This window comes from Myotis brandtii, unplaced genomic scaffold, assembly GCF_000412655.1.
Source record: "Myotis brandtii unplaced genomic scaffold, ASM41265v1 scaffold240, whole genome shotgun sequence".
Lineage (NCBI taxonomy): Eukaryota > Metazoa > Chordata > Mammalia > Chiroptera > Vespertilionidae > Myotis > Myotis brandtii.
The window spans coordinates 1721356-1744777 of NW_005359064.1; the positions used below are offsets into that span (position 1 = coordinate 1721356).

General features: G+C 36.5%; 1 protein-coding gene across 6 annotated transcripts in view; it reads right to left on the minus strand.

Moving 5' to 3' along the window:
- Positions 1 to 275: 275 nt before the first annotated feature.
- Positions 276 to 23422, minus strand: part of PPP4R1 (protein phosphatase 4, regulatory subunit 1) — a 53903-nt gene continuing 30756 nt past the window's right edge. For 5 of the 6 annotated variants that reach the window (XM_014540263.1, XM_014540261.1, XM_014540260.1 and 2 more), the window contains 10 exons: positions 20749 to 21269; positions 15887 to 16059; positions 14510 to 14605; positions 9911 to 10096; positions 8789 to 8950; positions 4972 to 5072; positions 3124 to 3244; positions 2893 to 3027; positions 2276 to 2417; positions 276 to 1427 (listed from right to left, as the gene is read on the minus strand). In XM_014540263.1, the coding sequence (XP_014395749.1) occupies positions 1264 to 1427; positions 2276 to 2417; positions 2893 to 3027; positions 3124 to 3244; positions 4972 to 5072; positions 8789 to 8950; positions 9911 to 10096; positions 14510 to 14605; positions 15887 to 16059; positions 20749 to 21269 (1801 nt within the window). In that variant the 3' untranslated portion in view covers positions 276 to 1263. The remainder of the gene's footprint in view (positions 1428 to 2275; positions 2418 to 2892; positions 3028 to 3123; positions 3245 to 4971; positions 5073 to 8788; positions 8951 to 9910; positions 10097 to 14509; positions 14606 to 15886; positions 16060 to 20748; positions 21270 to 23422) is intronic. The other variant, XM_014540259.1, reaches the window with a different exon arrangement.

A 23422-nucleotide genomic window follows, 5' to 3' on the forward strand; every position in this document is an offset into this window, starting at 1 on the left:
GGGAGGATTTCGAAGAACTGCTGAATCATTAATTTTTTAGCTTTGCTTGCTTGCTTTTATAACTGCCTCTGGAAGCCCATTTTTTCCCCCTTGGAAGATCCTGTGCAACAAAGACTCCAGGATTTGGCTGCCATTGACCTAACACACCTGATGAGAGACAAGACACACCTCGACCAGCCCCAGGGAGCACAGCGCTCAGAATGCCTCTGCCACCTGCCAAACGTGGAACCCAGCCCAGGGGGCATGAGCCGATTTCAAAGAAATTACTAAACTAGTTAAAAGACATATGTTTAATCTAGTTTTCCCATTTTATACTAAATCATTAATACAGGTCACAAATTGCATTTATTCGCAGACATCTATAAAACAATCAAAACTGTATATATCTCTCTATACAGATCTTAATAAATTTTATTTGGACAAGAGAACTTGTGCCACAACAGTTTTAAACAGCATGATTAAAGACTGAAGCACTCCTAAGAGTGTCACAGGTATGTACAGTATGGGAAGGAAAAGATGCACCTCAGGGCTGATCATGATCCAGTTAAAAACACCTGACACACAGTATACGTGCTAATATATGTCATTCAGGTCATGACCAGCATGAAAAAATTCAGGACATAGATAACTCGGCACACGTAAATGTGTACAGCAATATGCTGCATTTATGAGTTAAAATCATAGTCTACTTTAGTGTTAGCATCAAGCCCTTATGAGAAATTAAAAAATCTCCTTTCCCATTAACACACGTCAAAAACTATTCACACTTAGGGCTGGACTGGGCGGCTAGCCACAGGCGCACAGGTCCTTGCCTGTGTGGAAACAGTGAGGCTAATACTGAAGGTCTCTCTCGTGTCCTGGCTCACAGCCGCCGTCTGGCTATAATTCCATCTATCGGTCATTAAATAAAACCAGGGGAAGAAACGCAGGTCTCTGGGAATCTCGTCCCTTCCATAAGGAAAATGCTCTGCAATTCAAGTTTCATTCAGTCAGGAAGACAGAAGGATTTAAGGCTTCGGTGACAATTACAATCCTCTGAGAAATTATTTTCCCTTAAAGTCAAGATAAGATAATAGTGTTTACTGTACTTTCTCTTGACTCTTAAAATCCCTGGTGTCGGTGTAAGCAACTTGCATCTGCAATTAAGTCTGCAAGAGAGGAAGGTCTCTCTTCATCCTCAAAGTGTCCAGCTCACACGCGTGTGGAGCACGTGTCGAACCTCGGCTTCCTAGGAAGCGGGAAAGACACCGAGGCTGAAGCTTTCTAGTAGGTTGAGGAAGCTGTGCTCATAGCATCTTCAGAAATTTTGGTGCTGGCAGGGTGGATGCTTGCAAAGTACTTGACGTCACTGTCATGATCCATCTGAAGAGCCATGATGGTTTGTTCCACAGCTTCCTGGTGACAGCTGGCCGAGGTTAGGAAATAATCTGGAAACAAATGCAGATTGCAAACAAAATCAGTCTAACTTTCAGTTTTGTTAAGCACAAGTATACAAAGTACTTAGTCATTATAAAACAGGATTTTCTACAAGTATAAACACAAGCTATATTGAATTATAAACAGTAATCCAAATTGATTTTATATAAAAAAATCCCCAAGCGTAAGAGAATTATCAGATATAATTTGACTAAATCTCATGTCTCATGATGTTCAATGGCAGCGAAGCTAATAAATATATTAAAAACTTATGTGTTATAGCTATTAATTAGCTCAGTAAAAGGAACACTTCCAAAATTCCAAACATATACTGAAAACCAGTCTTCTTTAGCTGTTTTATTGTAATTGCTATTTTAAAAAATTAAATGAATTCCAAAGGAGAAAAAAGAAATATTAATTCACCCATATTCTTTGAAGTCTATTAAAAACGTCTTTCTATGATTCATTCATGAGTTCATGCATTCAAATATTTATGAGACATTTTGGGGGATTGTAACAAATAAAACAACCTGAATCTCAAGGAGTTATAATTTGCATCAAAGCAAATAATACGGGGCATATGTCTTCTGCGTAAGAATGAAAATGAGGAGGAAACACAAACATGCCTCCTGGGCCCCAAACAACATAACAGATGTCAAGAGGGTGGGGGTGGGGCTCCAAGGGCAGTGATTTTTCAGTCATAAGTGAACGTGCAATATTCAAACTAGTAAGTTTTAAATTATAAAAAGTTCACTAGCAGGGCAATAATTAAAGGTCCCTTTCGTCGCCCTTATCTGTTCACATAGTCTATGAATCTCCTCCCCACCACAGACACTTTTCCTAAGAGTCGTGTACCCACCTTTTTCTAGTAGAGTTTGTCGTAGTGTCTTCGCAAGGAGCACTCTAACATTTGGAACCCTATCGTTTGCTAAGGTTAGCAAATGTGGCATCAGATGCACAGCAAACTGTTCCATGGGAAGGCAATCATCTTCAATGACAGTCTGGGGAAAGGAAGTAACTGCTTTAGAGTTGCAAATTTAGTATACTTAAGCCATAATACTAGCTAAGAAAAGTCTTTTAATAACAATATAATTGCTACAGATTTTAAACCAATATTCCAGGCACTTGGGAACTCAAAACAAAAATGACATAATTAAGCCCCCACTGAGACGGTTTTTAAACTGCTCCACAGACCTGGAGGGTTCTCGGTCACATTCATTCTCACACCGTGCCCTGCTCCACAGACCCCGAGTGCCCTCTTGGGGACAGCTTTACAAAGAGCTCGGCGGACTTTATAAATGATTGGTGAACCAGGCAGATACCCAACTGAGGAACAGGGGATTCTATAAACAGCCAGGTGGCAAAGTTCTGCCCTTCAAGAATAAAGAGGGTATTGAGAGAGATAACGAGTAAAAGAATAAAACCTAGTTCTAGATAAAAAAAAAATGTGTCACAAATGGCTGAGTCTTTGCTTACCTGGCAGACAAAGACAAAGGCTTGACGACCAGACCACTTGGGACATCTACCAAAATTTTCTACAAGCTCATGGATGAGGTCCACACCAAATGTTGGTGGTGTCGCCATGTGCAGCTTCTTCACCATCTCACTGACCTAGGAGAGTGAACATGGAGAAGTGAGGAATATCTTCGTTTTATGATCTTATTAAATACTTTGCTGACCTAAAATTGTAAAAATCTTAAAACATACCAACTTGTAGGAAATCCAACGAACAGAAGAAACTTTATCTGCACATAGATTCAGAGCAATGGGGCGTAAATAATCATAAACATCTCTGGCACTGTATAACTCTAGGAGTAAGATCAGCTGTCTACAAAAGTGAGTTATAAAAATACAGTTACAATTTTAAAACAAGACAAATGAAAACAGGTTGATCATCTGAATAATTTGTAATACTGGATATTATTTGTAAGATGGACACAGGCAAAGACTAGTAATTAACCTGGTTTCTCATGCAGAGCATCACCTCCCGTCTCTGTATGGCTGTGTCTGCAAAGCATTCCCTAGTATGTTCAATTGGAACACAAAACACATTTTTCTCATAGTAACTGTTTAGAATGTGCTGAGAAACCTCCATCTACAATCAATTATGTAAATAAGAGAGTTCTAACCCAGCTAGCTTGGCTCAGTGGTTGAGGGATGACCTATGAACCAGGAGGTCAAGGTTCAATTCCCGGTCAGGGTACAAGCCTGGATTGGGGGCTCGATCCCCAGTGTGGGATGTGCAGGAGGCAGCCGATCAATGATTCTCTCTCATCATTGATGTTTCTCTCTCTCTACCTCTCCCTTCCTCTCTGAAAATAAAAAAATATTTTTAAAAAAGTTTTGTTTGTAAATAAATAAATAAATAAATAAATAAGTAAATAAATGAGAGTTCTAGCAGTGTACTTACTTATTAAGTACAGCTTCTGAGGCAATGATACATTTACTAGGGATAACATAGTAAGTGGTCCTCTACCCACTTTCCCATTACGTCTGATGGGAACTAAAGACTAGCAGCATTCACCAGGCTAATTTGAGTAGATGCAATAATGCTCATGAAGAAATAACTTGAATATGAATAAGAATTTTGCCTTTCAGATTTTATGTTTAATATTATTTACATTTGTAATCAACAGGAAGTGAATTGTGGTCATGGTTTCAGTAGCCAGATGTCAATCATGGTCCAAAAATATTAAATGGAAAATTCCAGGATTAAGGAAACCATAAGTTTTAAATTGCACACCGTTCTGAGTAGTGTGATGAAACCTCGAGCCATCCTATTCCTGCCTGCCTGGGACTGAATCATCCCTTTGTCAGCGTCTCCACACTGCACACCCTGCCCACCTGTTGGTCACTTAGTAGCTGATTCTCACACTGCCTGCTGAGGCATCACAGAGCCTGTTGTGTCCAAGTGACCCTAACTTTATTACTGGTCCCAAAGCACAAGAGTAGTGATGCTGGCAAATCGGATATGCCAAGGAGAAGCTGTTAAGTGCTTCCTTTAAGTGAAAGAGTGAAAGTTCTTGATTTAGTAAGAAAAAAAAATTGTATGCTGAGGTTAAGATCTACAATAAGAACAAATCTGTGAATAAATCTTAAAGACATTATGCTGAGTGAAGAAGCCAGACACAAAAAGCCACATGTTATATAATTCTATATATAAAATGCTCAGAATAGGCAAATCCAGAGACAGAAAGTAGGTTAGTGACTGCTAGAGGATGGGTGGGTGTGGAGAGGGGTGAAGGTTTCCTTTTGAGATGATGAAATGGTCTAGAATTAGAGAGTGGTAACGGCAGTATAATACTGTTAACATACTATATGTCACCAACTGCAACTTTGGTTATGTGTATTTTACCACAATTAAAAAAAGAGAGAGAGAGAGAAACAGACTAAAAATAAATAAATAAAAGCAAAGAAAATTCCCTGCATTACAAGAAATGTTAAAGAGCAGGATACCAGACAGAAAATTGGATTTACACAAAGTAATGAACCCAGAAAAGCTAAAATAAATACACACCCTTCCAAAACATAGTCTAATAAACTGTCAGAACTTACTCAGCCAGTTCAGCTCGAAAACGCCAATTTCTACTATTATCTGTCACCAAAAACTCCTGAAGTTGATAAAGATATTCTCTTCTTTTGTCAATATGAAGAAGCTGAAATAACAACAACAACAAATTCACTAGGACAAAGCACAGACATTACTTCTTTTACTAGACTGCTTAAAAATGACTATAAATGATATGGTTAATTCTTTTACAGGAGAATACATTCAGTAGATACATTTAATGGTCTTAAAAATAGGTATTAGGTTCTTTTCCCTGATAATCCCATTTACCTTTACCTTTAAGAGTCATTATCCTCTTTTCAAAGGTTTGTTTCAGCAAGTGACTTCCACTGAACTCTACAGTACCATAGCACAGCTTTATTACAGCACATCTACTTTATTCACATGACACCCTCATTATCATGAACTCTCTGAAGACAGAAATTATGTTCTTATTCACATATATATGCCCTGCAGATGGCACTATGATGGCACATAACAGGTGTTCAATAAATACAGGGTGGTGGCAAAAGTAGGCTTACTGTTGTTCATATAGAAAAAAATAATTTAATCTATATAATAAAAGCTTAATATGCAAATCAACTGAATGGTAGAACGACCGGTCACTATGATGCGTACTGACCACCAGGGGGCAGACTCTTACAGACTCTTAACACAGGAGCTGCCCCCAGCCCGCAGGCCCCAGGCCAGCCAAGGCAGGTGCCAGCAGGGGGCCCCCGAACACCCCCCTGGTCGCCCCGCAGAGGGAGGCCACCGGCAGTGGCAGTGGGGGGCGGGGCTGGCACCAGGCCGGCCAGGCGGGTGCCAGCAAGGGCTCCCCCGATCACCCCACCCGTTGCCCCACAGATCGGCCCTGATCACCAGTCAGGACTAGGGACTCTACCCGTGCACAAACTTTGTGCACCGGGCCTCTAGTATAAGAATAAACTGTTTTGTGTACTCACAACTGTAAACCTACTTTTGCCCCACCCTTTCCTGATAGTTGCTCTACAAATATTTAAAAGTATGTTTATAGTCAACATGGGGGAAACCCTAAAATTTTATATAAATAGAAGCAAATAAACATAAGGGTACATAAATAGATAAAAATCACAGAGTGAACTTAGTACTCTGACCATACATCTTCATGGGATATGTTCTAAGGATAGAAAGTGCTGAAGGAAATCTTAAACATGACTTAGTTGATTTCATGCTGTAATTATTACTAGTGGAGTAATTCTGAAACTATTTCATATATGTAGTGGAACTGAAAAAAATGACTAAATATATTAACGTTATTAACAAAAGTTTTTACCATGAAAAAAAAAATAAAGTGAAAAAAGGTATTAGACTAGAAGTAGAGATAACAATATCAAATTAGTCAAATTTAACGTTAAAAACAAATGACAAAAATGGATTGTTACATTACATAAAAAAGTAATTCTAGAGATCACACAAATACTAAAATATTTCCAAAAAGGGGAAGAAATAAAAAGGTTATCTTTATATGAGAAAGGCAATTAATAAATGTAGAAGGAATTATAAAAACAGAAAATCAGTATTTTACAGCCAACACAGTACCAACTGATTCAGGCAAGAACCTCATTCAGATGCATGGATGAAAAAAGCACTGGGTGAAAGATTTGGGGGAAAAGATGTTCAAAGTCTGAAAGATCACCTCATCAAGAAGTTACTAATCACAAAGGTGAAAGGTTGTTTTACAATGGAGGAAGTGAGCCGAAACTACCATAACCAAGTGACGGGACTCAGTGTCACCAGTAATCACAAGAGCTAACATCATGTTAGGCCTGATACGATGCATTCAGAAAACACCTGCTGACCTATAGAGATGGGTAATACTCCTGCAAAGGAAACCTGTTTAACCTGAATCTAATTGTGTAACAGCAATCAGACAATTTCAAATTGAGGGGCATTCTGCAAAACAACTGGCTTGGCCTCTTCAAAAATGCCAATGTCATTAAAAACAAAAAGTCAGGGAAACTATTCTAGATTTCAGGGGGCTAAAGATACATGATATTTAAATTCAATATGCAATTCTTAATTGGATTCTGAATTGAGGAAAAAATAGCCATGAAGGACATTAATTAGGAAAATTAGAAAAATTTCAGTATAATCTGTATAAAATACAACAACATGGTATCAATGTTTTTTAAAAAGTAGGATTACATGGTAATTCCTCAAACCTTAGAACTACAAGAAAACCATACACAGAACAGACTGTTGGTTGCCAAAGTGGGGGGAGTTTGGGGGGCTGACTGGGTGAAAAAGGTGAAGGGATTAAGACGTACAAATTTAGAGTTACAAAACAGTCATGGGATATAAAGTACAGCATAGAGAATACAGTCAATAATATTGTAATAACTATGTATGTCAGCGATTTTCAACCTTTTCCATCTCATGGCACATACAAATTAATTACTACGATTCTGCAGCACATCAAAAAATAGATTTTGTGCCAATATGACAAAAAAAAATGAATATAATTTTGATTCATTCACATTAGATGACTATAGTTGTGTTGGCTACTGTCATATTTTTATTTGACAATCTAAGGCAGCGGTTCTCAACCTGTGGGTCGCAACCCCTTTCGGGGTCAAACGACCCTTTCACGGGGGTCGCCTAAGACCATCAGAAAACACATATATAATTACATACTGTTTTTGTGATTAATCACTATGCTTTAATTATGTTCAATTTGTAACAATGAAAATACATCCTGCATATCAGATATTTACATTACGATTCATAACAGTAGCAAAATTACAGTTATGAAGTAGCAACGAAAATAATTTTATGGTTGGGGGTCACCACAACATGAGGAACTGTATTAAAGGGTCGCAGCATTAGGAAGGTTGAGAACCACTGATCTAAGGGAAAAGAGGTCAGTGCCCTTGACCAAATAGTCAGGTATTTGCATGTTTTAAAAATTCTTTGTGGCACACTGGTTGAAAATTGCTGCTTATGTGGCCAGGTGGGTACTGGAAATACTGGAGGAACACTTTATGAAGTATTTGATTATCTAACCACTATGCTATACACCTGAGACTAATAAAATTTATATTGACTATAAAGTGTAATTGAAAATTTTTTAAAAAAAAGAACTACGAGAGTGCCAATTTCAAGGCTAAAGTCTAACAACAGTATGCCAGTATCAAGCAATTTGTAAAGTTAGGGCTGTTCACCTCAGACACCAAAGATCCCACATCAAAGGAGTGAGGACTAAGGTTAAATTCTTCTGAAACACCCATAAAACCTCTAAACTTAATGTTAATGAAAATCTTTTACACATATTTAATTCATTAATTTTGAAAAAGTACAAATATTTATAAACATGTTCTAACATCTTTAAAAATGAAATTTAGTGTATTTATTTAAAATGGATTTTAGAGACAGAAAGTGGGGAGGGAGAGAGGAGAGAGAGAGAAACATTGATGTAAGAAACATCGATTGGTTGCCTCTGCACTTGCCCTGACCTGGAGGACGAACTCATAACCCAGGGATGTGCCCTGACTGGGAATTGATTTCACCACCTACTGGTGTATGGGACGACACTCCAACCAACTGAGCCACACTGATCAGGGCAGCACAATTTTTTTCTTTTTAAATTAAAAATTAAAATGACACCAGCAAAAATGATTAGAATGGGATTTTTTTTTTTTTTTAAGTCACAGCTCACCATCAACTCCTGGATGCATTTTCTTCTATAGAATGTATAGAAACTGATCTTGGTAGTAGCAGAAAATTAATATTTTAGATTTACAGTGGAATTTTAGTGTGTTTTTATGCAAAAGAATTTAAAGTTACCTTCAAAAAATCATGCAAGTGTTTAAGGACACCTATCCTTACTTCATCGAGGTCTTTTAAAAATCCATTAAAAATTGGAACCAGATCTATAGCTGTCAATTGATCTCCGAGAATAACTGCAAGCTCATGGATGGAGAAGGCTAAAGTTCTTCGAACTTTCCACTGCAGAAATAAAAATAATTGCATTAGTAAGCTAAACACAAAGTACTTAGTACTTGAACTTTTAGACAATACGGTAGTTCCCCCTTATCGGCAGTTTCGCTTTCTTAGGTCTCAGTTCCTCTGGAAAACTGTGGCAGAGGAAGTTAAGTCAACAAACCCCATGAGCCACAAAAAGTCACAGATATCCAGACACATTACCAAGGGTCAATGTTTCACACTCTGTCTCTTTCCAAGGGTGTGGTGGTGTGTGGGCAGAGAAGAGCATGCACGCACACATTGTTAACCTTCTCCCACCTGTACAGCGAAGCTCATAGCACTCCAAGCTCAAAACTCCGCAGTGTTAATAATACTACAGTTCTATCAAGGTTTTTATTTATTTATTTTTTAAAAATATAGTTCTTTATTGATTTCAGAGAGGAAGGAAGAGGGAGAGAGAGAGAGAAACATCAATGATGAGAGAGAATCATTGATCGGCTGCCTCCTGCACGCCCCCTACTGGGGATTGAGCCTGCAACCCAGGTATGTGCCCTTGGTCGGAATCGAACCTGGGACCATTCAGTCCGCAGGCTGATGCTCTATCCACTGAGCAAAACAGGCTAGGGCTCTATCAAGGTTTTTAAATAGAAGCATTTATAACACTGCTTCTATGGAGAAAACGAGATCCTATAGTTTTAAGAATTAATCTACACATAAATTTTAGATAATAATACATTTATAATTAGGAACTTAGACATGCCAGATGTGATCATTTCTAATACTTTAGATAAAAAAGAAGTCACCAAACTGTGGAACTTGAACAATGTAAAAAGAAAGGTCTTTGGTTCAAGCTCTTCTGCACATAATTTCCTATAATACCAAGTACCTGCTAGAACATGAACAGAAATTCTATTGGGTTTTGAAGGGCAACACACTGTGCCTTCTATATGCACATGCTGTTAATGCCTTGGCTGTTTTACTCACCTGCATGTCTGATGCCAGAGTCTCGTAAGTCTCTCGTAGGCAGTGCCAGTTCTGCCTGCCAAGGGTCAGGGCCACGCCTGGAAGACTGTATGCACAGTGCTTAGCAATTTCAGTGTCGACTGTCTGTGCACGAGAGGGGTCAGTCATAGATAAATACTGATCTAATAGAGCCTGAGGCACAACGTCCTAATGAAGAGACAGGACAGGGATGCATTTTGAGCAGTTTAGATATAAGTTAGGTGAACTTATTTTTAAATATATGAATTTAACATAGCATTTGAAATAGTAAAGAAAAAACAATCTGAAATTTTCAGTTATATAACTGAAAAGAAACATGCTGAGGAAAATGCATATATAAATAAAAGCAACTCTAGAGGAAAAACAATGAATAAGATCTTAAAACAGAAAACAGCTTAAAGGACAATTAGAATTGATTTCTAAATTTAAAAGAAATATTAAAAATATGACCAGCACCTTTCAACATTAGCAAAGATTATAAAGGTTGATGTAATCTAGTGAATGTGGTTACAGGTACTTTTATATACTATTACCAACATGTATTTTTTTTAAAAAAACACACCACCACCTGCCTTCAGATGGAAATTTACCAATTATCTATAAAAATTTAAAGTGTATACACAGCTAGCCATTTATATAAATGTGAGACAAAGAAGAATGTATATACAATCTTGGTTGTGTACGTATAATATAGCTTTGGAAGGATATACAAAAGAAAGGTGAAATTGGTTGGTTTGGGGGAAGCAAAATGGATGGTGTAGGAGAAACACTGGGAAGGAAAAAAATCAATGAATGCCTTTGTACCTTTAAAATTTTGAACTATGTAAACTTATCTACTTTCAAAAAATAAATTAAAATGGAAATAAATTCATTAAAAGAATGAGACAATCTGCATGTATTGACTTGAAAATATCTCCAATATGTGGTAAAAGCATACTTAAAAGACTGTGAACATTTTTAAAAGACCGATTCCATTTTTAATAAACAGAACCAACAAAAATAAAGAATATATACCATTTGACCTAGGAAATCCACTTATAGTAAGATTTATAGCCCTAGCTGGTTTGGCTCAGTGGATAGAGCATCACCCTGCAGACTGAAGGGTCCCAGACTCTATTCCAGTCAAGGGCACATGCCCGGGTTGTGGGCTCGATCCCCAGTAGGGGACATGCAGGAGGTAGCTGATCAATGATTCTCTCTCATCATAGATGTTTCTCTCTCTCTTTCTCCCTTCCTCTCTGAAATCAATAAAAATATATTTTTTAAAAAAAGGTTTATAGTCCTAGAAGGAAATAACATGCATAATCATGATGAATGTAACACCACTTGTAATATGACAGTGCAATGAGACCTGGAAGCATGTGAGGGACTACTGAAGTTATAGCACCTGCTCCCAATGGAGTCCTTATGTGCTCAAATGGAAAGATCTCCAAGATACAACTAAAAAAAAAAAAAAAAAGAAAAAAGAAAGAAACAAAAGGCAAGAAATAATCTATCATGTTCTGATGATTCCATAAGCATATTTTCCCACATTTAAAATCTCTACAACTGGAGTGCCACTTGTTATTGCTGGCACTTTATTAAGCACCCCTCCCTTTTTTTTTTCATGTTTTCATCTCTAAAATCAAGCTATATCTTAGAATTCTTGGCAACTTAGGCATGATGAAATATCTTGGTATGATGATTATGATTCTATTTTTCTTTGAAAAACAGAAAAGGATACATATATACCCACAATATTTATATATCCACAATAAATTTATGAAGGAATACAAAAGAAACTGTGATTATTCTGAATGAAAAATGGGATAAGAGGTGTGAGTAGAGAAAGATTTTTGCTTATATTTAATTCTTATTTGAATTTTCTTATTGAAAGCATGGGGGCAAACTGTAATCCAGTTTTATTCTTTTGCATGTGGCTTTCCAGTTTTCCCAGCACCATTTATTGAAGAGACTATCTTTACTCCATTGTGTGTTTCTGGCTTTGTCAAAAATCATTTGTCCATATACATGTGGTTTTATAGCTGGGCTCTCTATTCTGTTCATTCATCTGTGTGTCTGCTTCTCTGCCAATACCATGCTGTTTTGATTATCATAGCTCTGTAGTATAATTTGAAGTCAGGTAGTGTGATACCTCCAGCTTTGTTCTTTTTTTCTCAGGATTGTTGTGGCTATTCGGGGTCTTTTGTGGTTCCATACAAATCTGATGATTTCTCATTCTATTTCTTTAGTAAGTGACATTGGGATTTGGATGGGGATTGCATTAAATATGTATTTTGCTTTGGACAATATGGCCATTTCAACTATGTTGATTCTTCCAATCCATGAACATGGAATAATTTTCCATTTTGTTGTGTCTTTTTCAATCGCTTTTAATAATGCTTTTAATTTTCAGTACATAGGTCTTTCATATTCTTTGTTGATTCCTAGGTATTTTATTCTCTTGGTTGCAATTGTAAAAAGAATTGTCTTTCTCTGAAATTTTGTTGTTAGTATTCAGGAAGGCATGGATTTTTGCACATTGGCTTTGTATCCTGCAACTTGACCGTAATAGTTTTTTGGTGGAGTCTTTAGGGTTCTCTCTCTCTATAGAATCATGTCATCTGCAACAAGTGACAGTTTGACATTTTCCTTCCCTATTTGGATGCCTTTTGTTTCTTTCTCTTGCCTTATTGCTCTGGCTAGGACTTCCAGAACTATGTTGAATAAAAGTGGTGAGAGTGGACATCTTTGTCTTATACCTGATCTTAGAGGAAAAGCTTTCAGTTTTTCCCCATTGAGTATAATATTAGCTGAGGTACTTTATGATATTATGTTGAGGTACTTTCCTTCTATTCCTATTTTACTGAGTGTTTAATCATAAATGGATGTTGCATTTTATCAAATGCTTTTTCTGCATCTATTGATAAGACCATATGATTTTTATCCTTTCTTTTGTTAATGTGGTGTATTACACTGATTAATTTGCATATGTTGAACCATCCTTGTGTCCTTGAAATAAACCCCACTTGATTGTGACATACTATTTTTTTGATGTACTGTTGTGTTCTATTTGCTCGTATTTTGTTTAGGATTTCTGCATCTGTATTCATCAGAGATACTGGTCTGTAGTTTTCTTTTTTGTGTGTTACCTTTGCCAGGTTTTGCTATCAGGGTTATATTGGCCTCATAAAATGTGTTAGGAAGTATTGCCTCTTAATTTTTTGGAAGAGTTTGAGGAGGATAGGTTTTAAGTCTTCTTTGAATGGTAGAATTCACTGACGAAGCCATCTGATCCTGGACTTTTGTTTTGGGGAGGCTTTTGATGGTTGTTTCAATTTTCTTATTACTGATCAGTTTACATAGAAGAAAATATATGTACCAAATTTATAAACCTTGGTCACAGAGAACATTTTATGAACTTGACCCCAAAGGCAAGGGAAGTAAAGGCAAAAATAAATGAATGGGACTATATCAAACTAAAAAGCTTCTGCACAGCAAAGAAACTGACAACGAAATAGAGAGGCAGGCAGCCAGATAGGAGATAATATTTGCAAACAGTAGCTCTGACAAAGGTTTAATTTCCAAAATATATAAACAACTCAGAAAACTCAACAAACAAACAAACAAACAAACAACCCAATCAAAAAGTGGGCAGAGGACCTGAAAATATACCACTCCCAAGAAGACATATGAACAGCCAATAGATAGAAGAAAAGATGTTCAAACTTACTAGCAATTAGGGAAATGCAAATCAAAACTAAAATGAGATACCACCTCACACCTATTAAAGTGGCTATTATGAACAAGATAAGCACTAACAAATGTTGGAGAGGTGTGGAAAAAAGGGAACCCTCATTTACTGCTGGTAGGAATGGACTGATACATCTACTATAGAAAACAGTATGGAGGTTCTTAACAAAATTAAGAATACAGCTACCTACCATATGACCCAGCAATCCCTTTCCTGGGTATATACCCCAAAAAACTTGAAAACATGTATTTGCAAAGATAAATGCACCCCTATGTTCACTGCAGCATTATTCAGTGGCCAAGACATGGAAACAACCAAAGTGTCCTGCAATAGAGGACTGGATAAAGATGTGGTACATATACACAATGGAAGACTACTCAGCCATAACAAAGGATGAAATACTGCCATTTGCCACAACATGGGTGGACCTTGAAAATATTATGCTAAGTGAAATCAGTCAAAAAAAGCTAAGAACCATATAATTTCACTCATATGTGGGATAAAAAACTAAAACTCGTGAACACAAACCGCAGTGTGGTGGTTGCCAAAGGGAAGGGGATCCTAATATATGGTAACAGGAGAGGGTCCTAATATATGATGACAGGAGAAAATTTGACTTTGGGTGGTGGGCACAAGGTGCAACATACAGATCTTGTCACACAGAAATCCACACCTGAAACCTATATGATCATATTAACCAATGTCACCCCAATACATTTAATAAAAAAAGAAAAAAGAAAGCATGCTATATTAGTCTTAATTTTTAAAACAGAACAAATTCAGTGAAAAGTAGCTTTAAAAGAGGAATTAACAACAGCCACACCGAAGAAAGCACCTTTGTCACTTACTTGTACTTTAGGTCTTCTTTCCTCATCAGGGCTGAAACTACTACTAGTGCTCAAGTCTGAGTCATTATGAATATAACGAAGGGTGGAGTCCATGTTCTGTTAGGAAAAAATATTTACTTAAAAAGTTGAACTGTCTATAAGTTTCCTTCATCTAAACTATCTTACCTTTTGAGACTGCCAAAGATATAAATACATATAAGTTCTTCATGTTTTTAAAAGTTTATAAATATACATAAGGCTTCATTAAGAACTTCCCCTGCCTTAAATCAAACTTGCTGAATAGGATGCTACATGTATGAAAAAGAATTTCAGAATAAAAGTAATTAAACATTTAGAATTAATTTTGAAATGTCCCAAATACTTAAAATTAGCTTGTTTATAAAAGAGTACATAGAGGACTTGGAATGTCATATGAAGTTCTTCCACTGTTTCTAGTCTTGGCTATTTCTAATTTCACAAATACACATTTTTAACAGTAAAAAACCCCCCACACAAAACAACCCCAAAATAAAAAGAACACCTTCCAAAATGCAAAGATAGCATAGTATTCAAATCTCCAATGATAATCGTGGTTAGGGATTCATTCTGAACCAACGATATTATACAAAATTTCTAATATACTAGATGTCATCAACCAAAAAACAAAACAGAAATCCACTAAAGTTTAAAAACCCTCTTGCCATCCCTACTGTGTGTACGTAGGTACTCTTGCCTGAGCTTTTCATTCAACCCACTCTGTCTGTGACCATTTGATTCTGGCATTCAGGGGTGTAGTTCTTCTCTGTTTATAAAAACAAGGGATCAGAAATACTGATACCAAATGATGCTGGCTTGGTGGGATGTGGTAGGAAATTAAGGAAGGATCATATAGAACAGCTCCAAGTATACAGCAAAAATGATGCTAGTAACAGTACCCACCCTCACACTCCAGAGTCCAGATAATGCCACTGGCCCTCCGCAACATGGCCTCAAGTCCTGATCTTCTGCTCAGAATACTGTGTTGCTTGCTGCAGTGAAATGGTCCGATCAGAAACAAAGCACCTCTCCAAAAAAAAAAGGGAAGAGTTAATTATTCTTGATAAAGGGCTTTGTTTCCAGTAAGACTATTTCACTGCAGTAAGCTACATTAACATTGAAGCTACTAAAATGGTCATGTAGACAGGATTAGGATTTACTTTCTAAGCACTGAACATATCACCAGTCACAAAGATAGGATGTGGTGACATTTACTTTTACTTTATGCAAAAGGTAGAGCTAAGAAAATCAGCAACAAACAGAATATACCAACTAGAAAGTGATCAGCTACAACTATTCCCCAACGAAACACTTCTAATTCAAACTACTCTCACTTGATAAACACTTTACTGAGTTTGTTACCTCAACAGCATCGCTGATTAAAGGCACGGAGGCATCATGATTTATTTTACAGTTTGGTTGCTCACTGACACACAGTTCATCTTGCACATCACTTCTCTTTTCTGTATCGCTGGCCTCTTCGTGAGTATCCAGATTGGAAGCTCGCAGCGCGGCAGACAGCACGTCCACTTGTGCTACAGGCAGAATAGGGAAAAGATAGTAAGTGGCAGAATTACAATGTGCTTGCAAGTGTTTCTCCATTTGCATTATAAATTATCAATGAAATGTGTACTTTTTGACACTGCCACCAAAAAGCTGGAAAAAAAAACCTCTACATGGTAAATCATTAGTCCTTCAAGAGAAAAAGTAGAAAACTAATATGCTTTCATGAGATTAAAAATGCTTATCCACTACTGTACATTATTCTGCGTTAGTATGAAAAGAGAAATGCTATCTAGTTTTGGAGGTACCTCCAGTTTATTAAAAGGAGTCAATTTCAGTGTGAGTTAACTATGTTTGGGTAGTGCATAAATCGAACTTATAAGACTTACTTACTAAGCTATTTTAGCAGAAGAGCAGTCACTTTACAAACCCTGCCAACATAAAACAATCGCAATTACAAAGATTTTTGTTGCAGTTACATTTAAACATCTCATATCTTATTCCAGTTTATTTTTCTCTAATTCTTTTTGAAAATGAAATCAATGACTTGCCCCAAACACAGATCCCAAATGAGTACTGTCTTGTTTACAACAAACCAAACTGACAACTTACCAAGTTCTTAAATCTGGCAAGTAGCACTAAGTTTTGAGTTATACCTTCTTTATGAAAGTGACTCAAAACTGAGATAAATCATTTTTTTCTGACCATGACTGCCAAAAGGGCCCAATTCTTTCATTGGGCCTAAACTGGAAAGAAATCTATATTTTGTGAGCTTGGGCCATTTTTCCTTTTGTAGTCTATGAACCTAGCTGTGGTAACTCAAGCTGGCATCAATAATTCTACTTGGGCACTGCTGAAATTCAATCCTGAATCAGCTTGGCAATCCCAAATGTCCTGGACAAAAACAGAAAAGCCTCAAATTCCCTGGGTAAGTATTTTGGAAAAGAGGATCTCTTACATCTACTTCATATTTTACTACTTCCCTTTTTGGCCTTTCATGTAGGATCTATTTCTGTTATAACTAAGAAAGGGCTTTCTTTTTCTGAAAAGGAATATCTCATTATTGTCCATGGAAACATTTAAAATTTTTGCTCAAAAACTTACAAGGAAGTTAAAAATCATCAATGCTTCAAGGAAGGTGAGTTAAATTGGGAAGCAAGGGCTGCTTTGAAATTTTAAAAAACCTAAGTCTTGCTCCCCCCTGACCCCCGCTCCATGACATGCCCCACCCAACAGTGATAAGGGGAAAGAACAAGTGGCACAGAAGCTTGTAAAGCTGAAGTTTAGCCCCTGGTCAGAATTTAGTTTCCAATTTTGGCTTAAAGTTCTGCCCTTCAAAAAAGTAGACATTTTCTGCAATTTGCCACGATGGCAGATTAGAAAAGAAAAAACATCCAAAACTAAGGTATATGCCTTTAAAAACTCAAAACACCTCCTAACATACAGAAAATTAAGGCATAGTAAATTTTCAATTAACTATGAAATTAACATGGATTAAAAATGCCCTCAGATTTCAATGAAATCAAATGCTTAAGAATTCTGTAGCCAAAGCAGAAAATCCCTAGCACTGCCTAGCTATGTTTTACGATAGACCATTTGACACAGGCAATTAATGTATTGTCCCAACCTTCTGTGCTCTCTGAGGCTGGGATTTTTGTCTGGTTTGTTGCTGCTATATATTTAGTAACTAGGGGAGTACCAGGAATATAGTAAGTGCTCAATAAGTAATGATAAAATAAATAAATAAATAAATAAATAAATAAATGGCTGTGTTATAAAAGTTATCCTTATAAACAGGAAGAACATGATAAATTTGAAACTTTTTTGTAATTGAATTTTTTTAAAGCTATGTTTTTACTGATTTTTAGAAACAGAGGAAGGGAAAGTGATAGAGAGATAGAAACATCGATGAGAGAGGAACTTCATCGATCAGCTGCCTCCTGCACGACACCTAGTGGGGATTGAGCCCGCAACCCAGGCATGTGCCCTGACCAGGTGACTGGGAATAGATCCGGTGACCTCTTGGTTCATGGGCTGACACTCAACTGCTGAGACACACCGGTGGGGCAAGAACATGACAAATTTAAAACATGGTAGGTTTAAAAGGTAAATCAGAAAGAGAACTGATTAAATCACAATATAGTATTTGTGTTGAAATCTCTTAATTACAGCCTGTAAATTTACAATACAATTTTAAGCCAAACATGATAAGTATTAGCCATCTTCTGAAATGCAGAGTCATATACTGAAGCTTATATGTACATGTAGGTCTTTTTAAAAAGCAAACTATGCATATCATTTTTAGCTTGTTAAAAAAATTAAAGTAGCTATTCAATATTTCAGTATTTGTTAAGTACCTACTGCATGTCAGAAAACTAGAAGGTACTGTAGTAAACACAGCGAGAATTCCCAGAACAGGCTTACAGCCTTTTCCCATAAAAATGGAGTGTAAGAAAAACAAAGTATAAAAGTTATTGAAGTTTGATCAACTGAATAAAACTTAAGTTGTTAAATGATAATGAAATTTATTTAAACAAAAAGCTGAAAGCTGTAAAGACAAACATTTATCAAGAGTTGACTATCCTCAGCTATGAGTATCCTTAGTTTTAGGTGTAATTCTTTGTGTCTCAATTTTCCTCATCTGGGGGTGGAAGAGTGTAGAGAAATGGAGGGAGAATACAAAGACAAGATTTTGGTGAATATTCTAATTTATCAAACAAAACAAAACTTGATGATGTAGTTCTTGTTACATCATCAAGTTGTCGTAAAATGCAGAATGCTGGTTCAACAGGGTAAATACAATCAACAACAGAAGCTACAATTGAGGAATGAACAAAGAAAGTGAAGCTGTAATTCTATATAATAAAAGGCTAATATGCAAATAGACCAAACGGCGGAACGACAGGTCGCCATGATGCACACTGACCACCAGGGGGCAGACGCTCAATGCAGGAGCTGCCCCCTGGTGGTCAGTGTGCTCCCCTAGGAGGAGCGCCGCTCAGCCAGAAGCCACCGCCGCTACACTAAGGATGTCCGCAGGGAGCAGGTGTAAGCCGTCAGTCAGACATCCCCCAAGGGCTCCTGGACTGAAAGAGGGCACAGGCCGGGCTGAGGGACCCCACTCCAAGGGCACAAATTTCATGCACTGGGCCTTTAGTGTTTTCATAAAAAATAATCTACCAGGAGAGATAAAAAATAGGATATGCTATTGAAAATATTCACTCCTCGGCTCTTGCTTTTGTTTCAGAATATAACAAAAAGGAATGAACTACTGATACATGAAACAAGGATAAATTTCAAACACATTATGTTAAGTGACAGAGTAAAAAAGATGTTACTGCTTGATTCTATGTATGTGGCATTCTACAAAAAGCAAGATCATAGGGACAGAAAACAGATTAGAGGTTGTCAGAGGCTGGGCATGGAAGAAAGGACTGACTATAAAGGGGGACAAAGAATGTTCTGGTGATGAAACTGTTCTGTATCTTGACTGAGGTGGTGGTCACACACAACTGTATGTGTTTGTCGAATCTCATAGAACTGTCCATTCAAAGAGGCCAAATTTTACTGATATAAATTATGTCCCAATAAACCTAAGAAAGAATGAAACTGACCATTTTCCAATTAAATTAACTTTGAACAATCAAGGATATGAATTTGCCTTTAATCAAATCATTTTCCTCCAAATGTAAAATTATAATAGGAAATCATTTAAAAATCATGATAAATTAAAGCCAAATAAAGATAACTGCTAACTTAACCACTATAATGCAATTTTCAAAGTTTGAACACAAGGTTTTGTATGTTTTAGAAGGATACTGAAGGTTATCGCTTTAGCTGCTTTAAAAATGGGTATTTACTAACATTGAGCAAAACAATAGTTTATAAATTTTAGGTTTTAGAACAAGGCCAAAAAATATCCACAAAAAGATATAAGTTCTAAAGACCTCTAATTATAGGATTTGTCAAAATTGTTTTAAATAGTATCTCAGATTTCACTGAGTAAAGTTATGAGTCATTAGGAAGCCTTAGTCTTCAAAGCGGCAGAAAGATAACATCTGCTCAGGTTCTGGCCTGATCACTTCCCAAGCCTCAGCAAGTTGAATAAGACTGCTTCAGGATGTCTGGTTCCCATACAATGAGAACACATATTCCACTTAATAAGAGGCAACTTTTGATTTGAACACAGAACAACTTTATGGCTGCATTCACAAGGAAATAATGTAGATGATAAATGTGTAATCCAATGGAAAAAAGTCAAAACTGAGAAAGTAAGCTAATTGACTCTTATAGACAGACATCTACAGCTCTTAAAACACATCATATTCCACAGAAAAATAGGTAATTTTTGTCAGCTGTTAATAACGCATGGTCCTTCCTTTAAAAACACTGAGTCCTCTGCTATTTTATGAAAAAGCTAATGAGACCTAGAGCAAAATAGTTAAGGCAGGACAATATTTAAAACCGTAAATGTAAAACACTGTTTGAATGATTGTGAAAATTTTAGAGATTTATGAATCAACAATTCTGTAAATACTAGTTAGGAACACAGTGATGAGCTTATCTAAATGAAATTACCTAAAAATATCGTAGTTATCAAGACAAGACATGATGACAATGATCAAATTTTTAAGAAGGCATTTTTTATTTTTTCTGGAAAAAAGGTAAGCAAACACTTTATACCAACTTTAGAATAAAGAACTTGATTAAATATTCCATACCTCTAACATCCGGATCATCAATATGCGGCTCTAGATTTTCTATCATTTCTTCAAGTTCCTTTCTGGTGGCCATAGTGATGTTTGAAGAACCTGGTATGGTTGCTTCAGGTGTTTCTTCTGGTCTCTCTGGGTTGAGTTTATTCCCAGAGCCCTGCTCAAGCTCTATATCTAGATCTATTTCAGGAAGAGGAGTCCTCCAGAAATGGAAAGAGTTGTATAATTCCTGATCTAAGAGAGCAGAATCTTGTGAACTGGTGCCAATCTCTGGCCGTAATGTAGATTTGGAGTTACCAGGTTTTTTATCATTTTCATTACTAGCTGCTTCCTGATGAGAGTCTGAGGACAAAGTACAAAGTAAAGAACTGTCCATTGGAACACTTATTTCACCTGGAGATTTCCTAGTTGTTTCAGTATGATCTTCCATGTTTTCCAGTTTGACACTGGAATTACTAATACTGGGATCTGAAGGAACATCCTCTGGCCTGATTTGTACATCCTCTGGGACTTCTTGATCTCTGATCCTTTTATTGTTTCATTTGGGGGGGAAAAATGAAAGTATAAAAATAATTACTGGGAAAAAATCAATGACAGATACTACATAAAGCATTTAAACAAGCTAAATATTACAAAGTACAGAGCATCCATACATATTGAGTAATTTGCATAAATTATTGATAATGCTTCTTTTTCCATCAGTTGTTCTGTGTTCAGAGATGTAAACATCTGTTAAGCCTAAGTCTAGATATTAAAGCATTAGATATTAGTTGGAGGCGATAACATTTAAGAATCCTGGAATCCTACAATACCATGATAATTTCAATAATTAAAAAAATAGTAGGAAGGTAAAGTCCTACAATGCATTTTAAGATACACACATTTTTAAAGTTATTTGATTTTTAGGATTATGGCACTGCCACTCTGCTCCAATGACATAATGAGAAGCTGAGAATTAAAACCTATTTGCTTACATTAAAAAGAAAAGAAAGCTTGACCGGCGTGGCTTAGTGTTTGAGTGTTGACCTATGAACCAAGAGGTCATGATTTCGATTCCTGGTTAGGCATATGCCCGGGTTCAATCCCCAATCTTGGGCGTTCAGGAGGCAGCCGATGAATGATTCTCTCTCATCATTGATGTTTCTATATCTCTCCCTCTCCCTTCCTCTCTAAAATCAATTTTTAAAATATTTAAAAATAAAAAAAACCTCTACACAGCATTACAAAAGATTTTATTTACTATCTCAGAAAATATATAGAAATCCACTCAAGTGTTTTAAGTTATTTTTATTTCTTCCAGCTATTTTCACTTTCCAGCTCTACTCCCATAGGTTTTACCAAAATGGAGCCATGACTTAATTGATAAAGACGGATGGTACAAATTCCTAAAGACCACAGATTACCACCATTCATTATGTAAACTAAAGCACTACATTAATGTTTATCCCCTACATTTTATTAGACTCGATTAAATTTACTAATATATATTGAGCACCTACTAGGAACCAGAAATAAAATGGTATTGAGGATTCATATATGAAATGTAGATCTTATTCATGAGACTACAATTAGAAGCAAATAGAAAAAAAAGAACTTATAAGCAAATAATTGTCAGGTAGCATGGTAAATATATAAGTATGCACAATGAACACAGGAGATAGAAATGAGAGTTGAAATTAAAAGGCTTCAGAGGAAATGATATAAGTTGTATTTAGAAGAACCAATAAATGTTTATGAGGCTAAGGGGAAGAAAATGTATGGAAAGAAGAAACAGCATATGCAAAGGTAAGGGTGATAAAGGTGGTAGAACACATTCAGAAAAGAGCAATGAGTTTATTATGGCTAAAAGAAAGAAATGATAGATGACAAGGATGAAAAACTTTGCAGAAATCACTGTATTCCATACTAAATACCTCTGGAATTTATCGTATGGGCTATAGGAAATAAGGTAGGAATTAAGAGACTTACATTTTTAGATGTTATTTTTGAAAGATCATTCTGGAAGCAGTACAGAAAATTGGTTGGAGGTGAGACAAGAGGCAGGAAACATAAAAGAGTAGGTGATAGGCAGTGATGACTTTCTGAATGAAGGCACTGTCTTTGGGGTTACAGTAGAAGTAAACACATTCAATGATGACAAAACCAATAGGACTTGTTCATTTACTGCATGCTGGAGAAACAAAGGGAGGAATCTGGGAAGATACCCAGATTTCCGGCTAGAGCAACTGATTAGATACCGGTAGCACCAACTAAAAGTGGAAAATGCAAGAACAATTCAATGAGAAAGCTAATGAGTTCCAGTTTGGATAGACTGAGTTAGGTGTCTATGTCAAAGGTGGTGGTGATGTCCATGGGAAACTGGTCAGACACTGGAGACAGATTGGGAGGTCATCAAGTCAGAGGGACATGTGTAGGGCTTAAATGTAAGGCAAGACATATGAATGAAGGAAAACACAGCAGTAACACAGAATAACACAGAGTGAAGGCATTTTTCTTGTATAAGGGATGGTAAAGATGAGTATATTTTTAGGCTTAAAGAAAGGGTTTTAAGAGGTGAGGGAACTGGAGACATAGGAGAATGATGAAATAATGATAAAGCAATAAGAATATGGGCTCAAGAACACAGATGGATAGATGAAGAGAAAACTCTAAGAAACATGAGAGAAGGATGGATATGTAG